The sequence below is a fragment of the Pagrus major genome, chromosome 9 (assembly GCF_040436345.1).
Source record: "Pagrus major chromosome 9, Pma_NU_1.0".
Taxonomy (NCBI): Eukaryota; Metazoa; Chordata; class Actinopteri; order Spariformes; family Sparidae; genus Pagrus; species Pagrus major.
The window spans coordinates 34,792,452-34,808,777 of NC_133223.1; the positions used below are offsets into that span (position 1 = coordinate 34,792,452).

General features: G+C 40.8%; 1 protein-coding gene across 1 annotated transcript in view; it reads right to left on the reverse strand.

Moving 5' to 3' along the window:
* Positions 1 to 16,326, reverse strand: part of itgav (integrin, alpha V) — a 45,049-nt gene that overhangs the window by 10,775 nt on the left and 17,948 nt on the right. Inside the window, exons 7-24 of the mRNA XM_073473383.1 lie at positions 14,182 to 14,304; positions 13,324 to 13,368; positions 8,119 to 8,162; positions 7,962 to 8,018; positions 6,501 to 6,553; positions 4,000 to 4,075; positions 3,670 to 3,799; positions 3,470 to 3,567; positions 3,215 to 3,308; positions 3,082 to 3,127; positions 2,625 to 2,732; positions 2,394 to 2,449; positions 2,129 to 2,283; positions 1,920 to 2,051; positions 1,590 to 1,657; positions 1,338 to 1,488; positions 1,025 to 1,117; positions 525 to 604 (exon numbers count right to left, since the gene is read on the reverse strand). Of these exons, the coding sequence (XP_073329484.1) occupies positions 525 to 604; positions 1,025 to 1,117; positions 1,338 to 1,488; positions 1,590 to 1,657; positions 1,920 to 2,051; positions 2,129 to 2,283; positions 2,394 to 2,449; positions 2,625 to 2,732; positions 3,082 to 3,127; positions 3,215 to 3,308; positions 3,470 to 3,567; positions 3,670 to 3,799; positions 4,000 to 4,075; positions 6,501 to 6,553; positions 7,962 to 8,018; positions 8,119 to 8,162; positions 13,324 to 13,368; positions 14,182 to 14,304 (1,609 nt within the window). The remainder of the gene's footprint in view (positions 1 to 524; positions 605 to 1,024; positions 1,118 to 1,337; positions 1,489 to 1,589; positions 1,658 to 1,919; positions 2,052 to 2,128; positions 2,284 to 2,393; positions 2,450 to 2,624; positions 2,733 to 3,081; positions 3,128 to 3,214; positions 3,309 to 3,469; positions 3,568 to 3,669; positions 3,800 to 3,999; positions 4,076 to 6,500; positions 6,554 to 7,961; positions 8,019 to 8,118; positions 8,163 to 13,323; positions 13,369 to 14,181; positions 14,305 to 16,326) is intronic.

A 16,326-nucleotide genomic window follows, 5' to 3' on the forward strand; every position in this document is an offset into this window, starting at 1 on the left:
TAAATCTTTAAATCACTAAATTTTTAAATCACTAAATCATTAAATCATTAAATCACTAAATCATTAAATCACTAAATCATTAAATCATTAAATCTTTAAATCACTAAATCATTAAATTTTTAAATCACTAAATCATTAAATCTTTAAATCACTAAATCATTAAATTTTTAAATCATTAAATTTTTAAATCACTAAATCTTTAAATCACTAAATCTTTAAATCACTAAATCGTTAAATCACTAAATCATTAAATCTTTAAATCACTAAATCTTTAAATCACTAAATCTTTAAATCACTAAATCGTTAAATCTTTAAATCGTTAAATCTTTAAATCGTTAAATCTTTAAATCGTTAAATCATTAAATCTTTAAATCATTAAATCATTAAATCACTAAATCATTAAATCTTTAAATCACTAAATCATTAAATAATCTCATCCAATCACATTAGCAGACGGACAAACAGGAAGTGAGCTGCAGTCACACGAGGAAGGTGATGATGGATGTCATGTGACAGGACCGTACCTGACGATCTGCAGGTCAAACTTCACTGACGTGTCCTCCTCTGACAGCTGGTGAACACTGAACCTCAACTCTGCCAGCACCTGACCAATCACAGCACAGAGACAGACAGCAGCGGACCAATCAGGAAGCAGCAGGAGACAGAGAGGAGAGCAGAGTCAGAAACATGACAGAATATCAAAGTGCTGCATGATGGATCAGAACAGAGTGTGAACATGTTAGTCTGATGATCGTCACAGCTCATGTAGCAGAACCATCTCCATAAATACCACATGAACTGGTACCTTAAGTTCTAGTTCTGTAACAAACTGATCTTCAGAACTTGCTGTTTAAATCTAGAGCTGCTGTTTGACTTCCGACTGTCAGCTCCTCCGTCTGCTTCCTCTCATTTCTGTCCTAACTCGTCTTCATCAGTGAAACCTCTGTGACCCGCTCCACCAGCAGCACATCGGATCTGCTCCTGACAGCCCAACTGTGTCCGGATCAGTCATGTGATCACTGACCTTGGTTCCTCCCTTCATGGGGTTTCCCAGGTCACACACCACCATCTTGGTCTGGTTCTCCTTCTTGTAGGCGCAGGACAACCTGTTGAGAGTCTGGGCCAGATCAGAACCAGATCAGAATCATATAAGAATCAGATCAGAACCATAACAGAACCAGATCAGAACCAGTTCAGAACTGTTTTCCCAGAAAATAGTTCTGAGTTCTGAGCTTCTGTGTAGTTACAGGTGCAGGTGTGGTTACAGGTGCAGGTGTAGTTACAGGTACAGATGTAGTTACAGGTGCAGGTGTAGTCACAGGTGCAGGTGTAGTTACCTGGCTGCGAACAGCTCCGACCCCGGTGAAGTCGGCCTGCTGTGGAGGGTAGACGTGCAGCTCGGCCTCGTACGCTCCCTCTCCCTGATTCTCAGCGCTGATCTGCAGAGTCAGAGCGTTGTCGTCTCCGATGTAGATCTGTTGGTGGTCGCTATGACAACAAAGTAACGTAAACACTTATTTGTATCATTTCTAACTGTCTGATTCCATTTGAGATGTTTTAAACTCGTAAGTCTGCAGGACGTCTCCCACCTCGTCACCGACAGCCTCAGATCGGGTTTACAGATGTTGTCGTCTCCACAGTCCAACAGGATGTGAGCCTGAACGAACCAACAAGACAGGAGACGAGGGAGGAGATGACGAGCGAGGAGACGAGGGAGGAGATGACAAGCGAGGAGACGAGGGTGGAGATGAGGGAGGAGACGAGGGAGGAGATGAGAGACACAACATGAGAAAGAAGAAGAAAGAAAGAGCGTACAGTAATATTATATATGTTTTAATATATTGCAGAATATTTACAGTAAAGATGACAGAAAACATTGACAGCAGTGTCAGTGCTCTCTCTCTCACACACACAGTTACCTGTTTGGTGACGTTGGAGGGGGCGGACATGTCGACGATGGGCTGCAGTCCGGTCTTATCTGCAGCCAGCTGATAGTCCAGATTGTACTCCATCACCACGGAGATTGGAGTGATCTTATCTCGAAACTCGTCCTGAGACACAAGTTTACACATCAATCACATGAAACAATTTCTTCTTCTTTCCCTCCTGACTCGTGTCACCTCCTCACCCTCAGGAAGACGTGCTGCTCCTCGCAGGCCGGCGCCTTCCCGTTCATCACCATCATGTTCTTGGAGTACTGGAAGGTCCGACCGTGCAGGAAGAGGACGCGCTTAGTCGCCTCCTTCTGCTTCAGACGGTCCAACATGAGGTCCACACGGAAACCTTCAGCAGGCCAATCAGAGAGGAGACCAATCAGAGAGTGTCTGTGTGTGTGTGTGTGTGTGTGTGTGTGTGTGTGTGTGTGTGTGTGTGTGTGTGTGTGTGTCACTCACTGAGGGTCTGTGGGGCTCCAGGCCCACTGGCCTTCAGACAATACTTCACCTTAAAACTGAAAACACAGACATCACATGAGATTATTGTCACACAGGATGAAGTGCAGGAGCTGCTTCAGATTCAGTTACAACCTTCACTGAGGACTCAACGGTAGAGAGCTCAGGACACACCTGAGCTCAGGACACACCTGTTCAGGAACAAACAGGAAGTGTTAACACGTGTAAACTCACCAGGACACCAAAGTGCTGGTTCCAGGAAGTGTGCAGGTCTTCTCTTCTGGGTTAATGATCTGAGGAGTGATGTCTAATGTGGCGTTCACACTGATCACTGGACGAGCTCTGACACATAATAAAGAATAAATATCAAAACAATAAATATTAAAACAATAAATATCAAAACAATAAATATTAAAACAATAAATATCAAAACAATAAATATTAAAACAATAAATATCAAAACAATAAATATTAAAACAATAAATATCAAAACAATAAATATCAAAAGAACAAAAGAATCATTAATAATGAGTAAACAGGTCTGAGGAGTGAAAGGGTTAATCTGCTCTAACAGCATCATTAAAGTGAGGAGGAAACAGAAAGTCTTTGATATCAGGAGGTCCCACTCATTAAACTCCTCACACACACGCACACACATGCACACGCACACATACACACACAGTAGGATTACCTGTATAAAACAGCTTTGTCTGCTCCAAAGACTCCCACTATTAAATCTGCAGACACAAACAGCAGCTTTAATCACAGCAGCAGTTCATCCCTGCTGTGTGTGTGTGTGTGTGTGTGTGTGTGTGTGTCTGTACCTGGGTATCCATTCTGGTCGATGTCAGTGTTTCCAGTCATGGAGTATCCAAAGCTCGCAGGCATGTAGCTCGAAGCCCATTTACCCTGAAGGACCTGACAGACAACACACACACACACACACACACACACACACACACACACACACACACACACATATAATGTATGTAATGTAATTTAATGTGTATAATGTAATGTTCAGATGTATCTGACTGCTCATACTAAATATCACCTGCTGACCTGGTGGTAGTGTTTACCTGTGAAGGTGAGGGGTCCAGCCCCTGAGGGCGGCCATTATGGATGTAGACCAGACCGTGACGGTCGGGGCCTCCATATGGAGCAGAGATGGCCACATCTGGAAGAGACACGACAAGAGGGGTGAGGTGAGGCAGGTCAGAGTGTGTGTGTGTGTGTGTGTGTGTGTGTGTGTGTGTGTGTGTGTGTGTGTGTGTGTTACCATTGAATCCATCCCTGTCCAGGTCTCCCAGTGCTGCGATGGCAGAGCCGTACCTGGCGTACTTCTCCGACCCTGTGAGCACCTGAGCAGGGTGGAAGGAGAACCCACCACTGCCAAGGTGCACTGACACCTGGAGAACACACACACACACACACACACACACACACAGTCAATGTGGAGGTGTAGGATAATATTTTATTTGGTTATGTTTTCCATTAATTTTCAAATGTGTGATGTTTTTATTGTGTCACCATGTTAGCATTCAGTGTGTTAGCATGCTAACCTGCAACCCTGCAGTCTCTTTGATGTTCCCGTGTGAGTGTGTCCTACCTGTCCCACCTCCTTCAGTTTTCCATCTGAGCCTCTGTCCATGAAAAGAGGAGCGCCAACCAGCAGATCCACCAGTCTGTCACACACACACACGCATGCACACACACACGCACGCACACACACACGCGCGCGTCATTAAACATGTCAGGTGTTTGTTTTTTATTGTCTACAGTGTTAATGCCAGTACAGATATTACTGCAGCAGGTACAGATGTGTTGAGGACTTGAATGTGTCAGACAGCACTCTGGACTGAGTCAAACTCCTCATTCACTAAATCAGGACATTAAAACCAAAAAGGTGCAATATGTAAGAATTGGCCACCTCGAAGTCATTCTGTACACAACTCCAAACATAGCTGCTAACTGCTTCTAACTATAGCTGCCACTAGCTAGTAGGGCTGTGCAATTAATAGAATTTTGATCGTGATTTCAATTTTTGGATCAAACGATCTCCGAACTAATATAATCGAATTGAAACAATTTATTTGGCATTTTTCGTTGTACAGTCGGCCTAGAGATTTTCTGAAAGAGACGTGCATGCGCAATTCAGTCCCTCCCCCAAAGCATTCAACGCGGCCCTGCTGACTGGCACTCACTCAAGTTACGTTTTTCTCTAAATTACATAATTACATAATCACCATCAGTCAACAGGACGCTGTCTGACTCTGTCACTCGCGGGGAGGGAGGCTGTTTTCTGGGGGGAGAGTTCACTGAAGTCTCGGTCGGGAGGGCTGAATCACCGCGACAAACACTTGGTGAGTTTAAGTTTTTTGCCGGGGACAGACGCTGTTTTTCGGGCAGAATTGTGACAAAGAGTCGGTCGGACAGACACTTCTCCACTTATAACTGCGGTATTTTTTTCCTCTTAAGTTGTCAAAGACACGACCAGTTACTACGTTACTGTTGTTTGGTCCTGTAACGTTGCTTTGTGGGACATTTGTCTTTATTTTGTTGAGTGATGGACCTGTTTAGTTATCAGACAGTGAACACCATCAGACCGACACACCCTCGCTGCGTGCCGCCGGCTTATCTGTTCACACTGGTTCGGTTCGCCAATACTGCACCTCTGATACTACCTGCGGAGGCGCATCAGTGGCGCAGCGAAATTTCACCCCTCGCAAAGACAAGGCCACAACCCCCACGACATCAACGCAGAGTCAGACATCGATCTCAGACACACTGTATAATGCGACTCCTTATCCGTCAAATTCAGACAGGCACAAGAAAATACCAACTACCATTGGATACTTTTTAGCTAAAGATATGCACCCTATCGTTTGTCTTATTTGATTTTCTAAGTATATTTATTTTATTCATTAAATGTTTTATAGAAATTGCAGAACAGTTGGATACATATTTGAACATTTTGTATTTTTCGATTTGAACATTTTGTGTATTTTTTTGAGAGAAATGCTGAATAAATGCATCATGTTTCCAAACTCAAAAATAATCGTTTAAATAATCGTGATTTCAATATTGACCAAAATAATCGTGATTATGATTTTTTCCATAATCGAGCAGCCCGACTAGCTAGTATGCTAAGTTAACCGGACTCTGCCTGGACTGGGGGCTCGGAGCACTGGGGCAGTGTTGGTGGTGTTTTCTGTCGGACTATCACTTCTTGAGGTATAAAATGGCTAGGGGCTAGCTGGTTAGCATGCTAACTTCCATAGATGTCTCTGCAACACAAAACGTAGATGTCTTTGACACAACCTAAAGACTGTTTATTCTTCATTTTCTCTTAGTAATTTAATTTTTGAAGGATTTTAACTACAATTCTTACATATTGCACCTTTACATGTCTCAGAGAGTAAAGACTTTATTGTGTAATCTGTTGCTAGGAAACATCTGCAGCTCTATCCAATCAGAAACAATCAGCTGTGTCAACAGGAAGCCAGTGTAGGATCACAAGCTAGCAGAATGTCCAAACATGACAGTTTGTATGTTTCTGTGTCAGTTAGTGATATTCATACAGTTTATAATGAGAGGGAGATATGTGATGATGCTAAGCTAACTGACGATATTCACACATTCAGTCAAATGTTTTCAACATAACTTTGTTGTTTTATTTCAGTGAAATATAGTTTAAAACCTTCAGATATGTCGACTGTCCTCCATATTAGCTCTGAACAGGTCAGATATTAGCATACTAATGTTAGCTTAACTGCTTCTGCAGTTAGTGGCAGTTAATATTTAGTGAGAACTAGTCAGTGAGCTGCAACCTGTTTTAACTTAGTCATGATAAAACTACACTTAGTAAACACTTACATTAGCACAAGGCTAAGTTAGAGCTTGTGAGGATTTATTAGAGAAGTGATGTCTCTGCTGATCTCAGGGAAGTTGGATGTTGTGTTCAGTCTGGTGTGACATCATCTCATTTTCATGTAGTTAGATAAAACTCATCTGCAGAGACTAAATCAGTGTGTTAAGAGGTGAAACGGGTCAGTCAGTGTGCAGCAGCTCATCAGACTATAAACTGCTGAGTCAGACAAACAGACTCACCCGTCATTATTGACATCAGAGGCAGCGACTGAATGGCCGAAGTAGGCAGCCATCTACAACACAGAGAGGAGAGAGGCGGGATCATTGAAGTGATACAGAAACAGTGTTAATGGGTCAGCTGATCGACAGACACACTGGACTGAAATATCAACTGTCTGATGAAATGACTTCTGAACCACATCACTGACAGATGCCAACAGAACCATGTAGGCTTTACTATCTGAGTCCTTCTTAAACATGTTTTTTACACACAGCAGCTATTTATCTGAGACGCTGTGCGTCGCCTTAAACATGATACATTCAGTTTGTCCATCTTGGTCAGGAAGAGCTACACCACCAGCACCACCAGCACAACCAACACCACCAGCACCACCAGCACAACCAGCACCACCAGCACCACCAACACCACCAGCACAGCCAACACCACCAGCACCACCAGCACCACCAGCATAACCAACACCACCAACACAACCAACACCACCAGCACCACCAGCATAACCAACACCACCAATACCACCAACACTACCAGCACCACCAACACCACCAGCACAGCCAACACCACCAGCACCACCAGCACAACCAACACCACCAGCACAACCAGCACCACCAACACCACCAGCACAGCCAACACCACCAGCACCACCAGCACAACCAACACCACCAGCACCACCAGCACAACCAGCACCACCAGCACCACCAGCACAGCCAACACCACCAACACCACCAGCACCACCAGCATAACCAACACCACCAACACAACCAACACCACCAGCACCACCAGCATAACCAACACCACCAATACCACCAACACTACCAGCACAGCCAACACCACCAGCACCACCAACACCACCAGCACCAACAACACAACCAACACCACCAACACCACCAGCACCACCAACACCACCAGCACCAACTATACAACCAACACCAACTACACAACCAACACCACCAGCACCACCAACACCACCAGCACAACCAACACCACCAGCACCGCCAACACCACCAGGAAAACCAACACCACCAGCACCAACAATACAACCACCAGCACCAACACCACCAGCACCACCAACACCACCAGCACAACCAACACCACCAACACCACCAGCACCACCAACACAACCAACACCACCAGCACCACCAGCACCACCAACACTACCAGCACAACCAACACCACCAACACAACCAGCACCACCAACACCACCAACACAACCAGCACCACCAACACCACCAGCACCACCAACACTACCAGCACCACCAACACAACCAGCACCACCAACACTACCAGCACAACCAACACCACCAGCACAACCAACACCACCAACACAACCAGCACCACCAACACCACCAGCACCACCAACACAACCACCACCAGCACCACTAACACCACCAGCACAACCAACACCACCAACACCACTTTAATCACAACTCGGTATTAAATCAAACTTCAGCGTTGAAGCTCACCTGAGTTCCTGTGAAGTTCTTCATAGAGTCCATGTTGAGGCCATTAAAGATGTTCACCTGAAACATCCAAGAACACACACATCAGCACGTGTGTGAGTGTGTGTGTGTGTGTGTGTGTGTGTGTGTGTGTGTGTGTGTGTGCGTGTGCAACACTTACATAGCCCAGTGCTTTCTTCCCTCGAGGAACTCCAGTCACATAATCTGTGGAAACAAACATGGACGCATGTTTTAAATATCAATTTAATATCAGAATTGATCTTTCAGTTAATCAATTCATCATTTTCTCTGTAAAATACCAGAAAATGACAGAAACCTAGACTTCAACTGTGGTATGTGACTCTGTTTCCTGTGATGAAAAACAAAGTGAAACATCTACTGTTTGATATTTTGACACTAACCATCTATTGATCATCAAAACAGCTTTCTGTTGATTGACTCGCCAATTCATGGACTAACTAGTGGACTATCAAACACTTCTCTATTGATCTAATAATGACGATAACAACCTGTTCTGTGTGTAAACACATTCATATATCCAAAACTAAATTATTCTGTAGTTTTTCCTTCACGCTCTGATGTTTGTGGTAAAATCATCAATAACAGCCAATGATCAGAAATCATATCTGAAAAAAATCAAAAAACTATATGCACTTGTATGTTCTGACCCTCAGCACTTACATCATAGCACTTATGTACTTAAGGTATCCTTGATAAATAGCAGCTACTTTGCTCAGATGAGGGCTTGAAGATTGTTTCTATTTTTTCTTTTCTACTTTATCGACGGTCATATGTTGTTTCTTTCTTGTGACAAATGTACTTATTGTAAGTCGCTTGTGACAAAAGCGTCTGCTAAATGCCCTAAATGTAAATGTAAATGTTAATCTGTCAGTTTGATCTCCAGTAGACACTGACAGAAGTGTTAGTGTTAGTATAGTGTCATATATAATGTCCTATAGTGTCATATATAATGTCATATAGTGTCATATATAATGTCATATAGTGTTATATATAATGTCATATAGTGTCGTATATAGTGTCATATGTAATGTCATATATAGTGTCATATATAATGTCATATATAGTGTTATATATAATGCCATATAGTGTTGTATATAGTGTCATATGTAATGTCATATATAATGTCATATATAGTGTCATTTATAGTGTCATATACAGTTGAGGCCAAAATTATTAGCCCCCCAGGAATTATGGAACATTTTCCTAAAATTCTTCCCAATGTTTGCAGCATTGATAAAACTTGATATAATCAAACATTCACCAGTGCTATTTAGTAGCTTTTGGTACATTTTGGAATATAAAATACATTTTTAGGCTTGCTTTATATCAAATATAGTGAAAAATGTGGTGGTCAAAAATATTAGCCCCCCTGATGGGGTGGTCAATAATATTACCCCCCCATGTGAATTTTTGCTTTCAAAACACACCTAATTAACCAATCAGCTTTCAAACCACACCTGTGCAGTCAATTGGCTTCCTAACAACGTGGTCGTAAGCGCAAGATTTCAAGAACTCTGGAGAGGAAAATAGTCAGAGATGTCAGCAAGAAGCCCCGGACATCTGCCAAGATGATTGTTGCTGACCTGGCCTCTTCTGGAGTTGATGTTTCAAGGAACACAGTTGTGAGGGCTCTTCATCGTGGTGGGCTTCAGGGCCATCGTCCCGGAAGAACACCTTTACCCAAAGAGCGGCACATCACAGCCAGACTGAGGTTTGCCCGTGAACATTTGAAAGGTAAAGATGAGTTTTGGAAGTCTGTGCTTTGGTCTGATGAGACTAAGCTGGAACTGTTTGGGCACATGGATGTTGTTTATGTTTGGTGAAGAAAGGGAGAGGCCTTCAACCCTAAGAACACAGTTCCCACAGTTAAACATGGTGGTGGGAGCATCATGCTGTGGGGCTGTTTTGCAGCCTCGGGCACAGGGAGCCTTGTTTGGGTGCATGGCATCATGAAAAAAGGAAAATTATGTTGAAATTTTGAGGGATAATATGCAGAAACCTGCTCGTAGTCTAGCCTTAGGTCATCGCTGGGTCTTCCAACAAGACGATGACCCAAAGCATACATCGAAATTGGTCCAACAGTTCCTGAAGGATACCAAAACCAAGGTCCTGGAGTGGCCCGCACAGAGCCCAGACCTCAATCCTATTGAGAATCTGTGGCGGGTGCTCAAAGTGAATGTCCATGCTCGGAAACCACGCAATTTGGACCAGCTGGAACAATTTGCAATGGAAGAATGGGCCAAAATCCCTCAGGAGACCTGTGCCAACCTAGTAAAGAACTACTCTAAGAGGTTGTTGTCAGTTGTGGCTCAGAAAGGGTACACTATTGACTATTAATGGCCAGGGGGCTAATAATTTTGGACGTCTCATTTTTGCCCTTTCTTGTTTCAACTCAGTGTATCAATAAAATATCCTAATCAAACTTAGTGGACATTTTGTCTTTGTTATTTTGGAAACAAATACACTATAAACACTTGTTGTTAATGGTCATTTCCATGGAGAAATCAAGAGTTTTGTCTAATTTCATAAGGGGGGCTAATAATTTTGGCCTCAACTGTATAATGTCATATAGTGTCATATAAAATGCCATAGTGTCGTATATAGTGTCATATATAATGTCATATTGTGTCATATATAATGTCATAAAGTGTTATATATAATGTCATATAGTGTCATATATAGTGTCGTATATAGTGTCATATGTCATATATAATGTCACATATAGTGTTATATATAATGTCATATAGTGTTGTATATAGTGTCATACGTAATGCCATATATAATGTCATATATAGTGTAATATATAATGTCATATAGTGTCGTATAGTGTTATAAATAGCGTATATAGTGTTATATATAGTGTTGTATATAGTGTTGTATATAGCGTTGTATATAGTGTCATATATAGTGTCATATATAGCGTTTTATATAGTGTCATATATAGTGTCATATATAGCATTGTATATAGTGTCATATCTAGTGTTGTATATAGTGTCATATATAGTGTTGTATATAATGTTATATATAGTGTCATATATAGTGTTGTATATAATGTTATATATAGTGTTATATATAGTGTCATATATAGTGTTAAATAGTGTCATAGTGTTGTATATAATGTCATATATAGTGTTGTATATAGTGTCATATATAGTGTTGTATATAGTGTTATATATAGTGTCATATAGTGTTTTATATAGTGTCGTATATAGTGTCATATAGTGTTTTATATAATGTTATATATAGTGTCATATATAGTGTTATATATAGTGTCATATAAAGTGTCATATATAGTGTCATATATAGCGTTGTATATAATGTTATATATAGTGTCATATAAAGTGTCATATATAGTGTCATAGTGTTGTATATAATGTCATAAAGTGTTATATATAATGTCATATAGTGTCATATATAGTGCCGTATATAGTGTCATATGTCATATAATGTCACATATAGTGTTATATATAATGTCATATAGTGTTGTATATAGTGTCATATGTAATGTCATATATAATGTCATATATAGTTGAATAAATAGTGTATATAGTGTCATATATAGTGTTGTATATAGTGTTGTATATGATGTCATATATAGTGTTGTATATAGTGTCATATATAGTGTTGTATATAGCGTTGTGTATAGTGTTATATATAGTGTTGTATACAGTGTCATATATAGTGTTGTATATAGTGTCATATATAGCGTTGTATATAGTGTCATATAGTGTTATAAATAGTGTCGTATATAGTGTCATATATAGTGTTGTATATAATGTTATATATAGTGTCATATATAGTGTTGTATAGTGTCATAGTGTTGTATATGATGTCATATATAGTGTCATATAAAGTGTCATATATAGTGTCATATATAGTGTTGTATATAATGTTATATATAGTGTCATATATAGTGTTGTATATAATGTTATATATAGTGTCATATATAGTGTTGTATATAGTGTTATATATAGTGTCATATAAAGTATCATATATAGTATTATATATAGTGTCATATAAAGTGTCATATATAGTGTCATATATAGTGTTGTATATAATGTTATATATAGTGTCATATATAGTGTTATACATAGTGTCATATATAGTGTCATAGTGTTGTATATAATGTCATAAAGTGTTATATATAATGTCATATAGTGTTGTATATAGTGTCATATGTAATGTCATATATAGTTGAATATATAATGTCATATAGTGTCGTATAGTGTTATAAATAGTGTATGTAGGGTCATATATAGTGTTGTATATAGCGTTGTGTATATTGTCATATATAGTGTTATATATAGTGTCGTATATAGTGTTATATATAGTGTTGTATATAGTGTCATATATAGTGTCATATATAGTGTTAAATATAGTGTCATATATAGTGTCATATATAGCATTGTATATAGTGTCATATATAGTGTAATAAATAGTGTCGTATATAGTGTCATATATAGTGTTGTATATAGTGTTGTATATGGTGTCATATATAGTGTTGTATATAGTGTCATATATAGTGTTGTATATAGCGTTGTGTATAGTGTTATATATAGTGTTGTATACAGTGTCATATATAGTGTTGTATATAGTGTCATATATAGTGTCATATATAGCGTTGTATATAGTGTCATATAGTGTTATAAATAGTGTCGTATATAGTGTCATATATAGTGTTGTATATAATGTTATATATAGTGTCATATATAGTGTTGTATAGTGTCATAGTGTTGTATATAATGTCATATATAGTGTTGTATAGTGTCATATATAGTGTTATATATAGTGTCATATAAAGTGTCATATATAGTGTCATATATAGTGTTGTATATAATGTTATATATAGTGTCATATATAGCGTTATACATAGTGTCATATAAAGTGTCATATATAGTGTCATAGTGTTGTATATAATGTCATATACAACCCCATATTCTCAGTTTTTTCGCCGACGAAGACAGAGCCGTGGGCAGCCGCTTTGCCATGCTTACATTGTTTTGAAGGGGGAGGGGCTTAGTCTGTGTAGGGGGCTTATTGTGCCACCCAGATTTTCCTCCCTCCGTGCAGTTTTCCCCAGACATACGTTCCTCTTCCACATGAAAACAGCATTTCAGTGAAATTATGTCAAATTCCTCGATATTCTGCATTAAAAAATAGATTCCGTTTTAATTGGCCAATTCCGCGATTCTGTCCACGATTCCGTGATCGCGGAAATCATAGGGCCCTAATAGTGTCATATAGTGTCATATAGTGTCATAGTGTTGTATATAATGTCATATATAGTGTTGTATATAATGTTATATATAGTGTTGTACATGGAGGAGGTGACTTCTGTTCTCACCTTCTGTTCCATCATCATTGAAGTCGCCGACTGTCACAGAGTATCCTAATCAACACACACACACAGACACACAGGTTAACACTCAGTCACATGATGTTATAGTAACTGTTGTTATCTGACTGGAGAGTATGCTACAGAATATGTCAGAGTCACTAACAAACATGAGTATTCATCCTATATTAACTATCACATTTTCCATCTCCAGCGTCCAGAAAATGACCAACTTGTGGCACTAATGTTCATTTTAGTGTTTAAAATCACAAACATTAAAGTCCAACTGAAGTCTCTGCTATAGAAACATATCAGCTCTGTAAATCACTCATAAATGTATATTTCATATTTGTTAGTGTGTATGTAGAGCGTATGCCTGTGACAGCCTGTCCGTCCCTCCTCTGTTCATCATGTTTAAACATCTAAAGGTTTGTTTCACAGAGTTTTTCCCTCTCTGATTCGTGTCACCTGCTGCTCAGACTGTAAAGAACCTGACACTCGTGTGATTTGTGATTTTGAGTTAAATAAAGAAAACTTATTTGACCTTCTTGAGTATTTCTGATCAATATTTGCTTCTTTTTAGTAATAAAAAACTATTAAACTTTAAAAACATGCTGGTATTACTTCAGACAAATCAGCTGGACTGTCAGCTCACATGTTCAGACTGAACCTTTGAAAGAAGTCGAACTGGTCTGAACACTGTTAAGATTTAAACTAAGGAAATAGAATTTTCAATGATATAAAATTAAACATTAACAGTGAGTATTTTCAGTCATCATCAAACACTGACATGATGAAACTAAAGCAGCAGAGGTGTGTGTGTGTGTGTGTGTGTGTGTGTGTGTGTGTGTGTGTGTGTGTGCTCACCGAGGTAACTGTCGTCGAACTGAGCTCCAGCTGACTTTGTGGCCTGCGTGTTGCTGTACGGTGCGATGAAGCCTCTGTCCACACGGGTGAAGATCTCTGACACGTCATCAGAGATCAGCTGACCTGCAGACACACAGAGAGAGGAGGAGAACGTTAGAGAACAGAGGAGAACAGCAGGAGGAGGAGAACAGAGAGAACACAGGAGAACAGGAGGAGGAGAACAACAGGAGAACAACTGGAGGAGGAGAACAACAACAGGAGTACAGGAGGAGGAGGAGAACAGAGGAGAACTTTAGACAACAGGGGAGAACAACAGGAGACCAACAGGAGGAGGAGAACACAGGAGAACAACAGGAGGAGGAGAACAACAGGAGAACAACTGGAGGAGGAGAACAACAGGAGAACAACTGGAGGAGGAGAACAACAGGCGTACAGGAGGAGGAGGAGAACAGAGGAGAACTTTAGACAACAGGGGAGAACAACAGGAGACCAACAGGAGGAGGAGAACACAGGAGAACAACTGGAGGAGGAGAACAACAGGAGAACAACTGGAGGAGGAGAACAACAGGAGTACAGGAGGAGGAGGAGAACGACAGGAGGAGGAGAACAGAGGAGAACTTTAAACAACAGAGGAGAACAACAGGAGACCAACAGGAGGAGGAGAACACAGGAGAACAACAGGAGGAGGAGAACAACAGGAGAACAACAGGAGGAGGAGAACAACAGGAGAACAACTGGAGGAGGAGAACAACAGGAGAACAACTGGAGGAGGAGAACAACAGGAGTACAGGAGGAGGAGGAGAACGACAGGAGGAGGAGAACAGAGGAGAACTTTAAACAACAGAGGAGAACAACAGGAGAACAACAGGAGGAGGAGAACAGAGGAGAACTTTAGACAACAGAGGAGGATGTTAAAGGGGAATTGCCGTTTTTTACGACCTGGACCTTATTTCTAGCATAAAATACGATCATTTACTCACCCAGATAACTTTGGTGTCATTTGGAGTCGTTCGGACGAAATCAGATCCAGTGGAGCGCCGCGTATATCCATATAATGCGAGTGATCGGGGCACCGAAGCGCAGCCTCTATATAACGCATTATCTGCCGTGAAACTAGATCATTTCACCAATATTTTGTTATGATACGCTAGTGCTGTTCCCCTCTGAGTCCGGGGTTGCCTGTTATCAACATCCGGGGTCTGTAGGTTGACCTACTAACCTTTGACCTGGATGATGTCATCTCTGAGCGCCGCACACACCCGCGACAGCCGGCTTGTTTACCTGTAGTTTGCTACTGCTAGTTTTTTTGCAACATGGCTGAATATTTTTCCGATTCTGAGGTGGTGGACGATGACTTTGTTTATGATGGACGTCCTTACCGTTTTGAGCCAGAGTACACGGATGAGGAGCTCGTTGAAAGGAGGATGCGGAGGCCGAGAGAGGAACAGCTGGCCAAAGAACAACAAACGGCTGCACGTCCGCGAGTAGATGGTGACTGGTGGTGTTCCTGTGGACAATGTTCATCTATGACAACAGAGGAGGAATGCCTCTGTTGCTCAGAGTGGGATTTGAGGCCAGGAGATACGCGTCTGGATGTCTCAATAAATGTCTGTATCACAACACTGGAGGATTTCCATTCAATGATAAACCGGGCTGTGGTAGAGACTTTTTTTCGTGTCCCGAAAGTCAACTGGAAGACCCAGCCAAAGCCTGCAGGACCAAATGGGCAACTTTCGATTGAGTAAGTAGCTCACACACATGCATAGATTGTTTATTTGCCTAGAACTAGCGTATCATAAAAAAATATTGGTGAAATGATCTAGTTTCACGGCAGATAATGCGTTATATAGAGGCTGCACTTCGGTGCCCCGATCACTCGCATTATATGGATATACGAGGCGCTCCACTGGATCTAATTTCGTCCGAACGACTCCAAATGACACCAAAGTTATCTGGGTGAGTAAATGATCGTATTTTATGCTAGAAATAAGGTCCAGGTTGTAAAAAACGGCAATTCCCCTTTAAAGAACAGAGGAGAACAACAGGAGGAGGAGAACTTTAGACAACAGAGGAGAATGTTAGAGAACAGAGGAGAACAGGAGGAGAGCAACAGGTGAACAGAGAGAGAACGTTAGAGAACAGAGG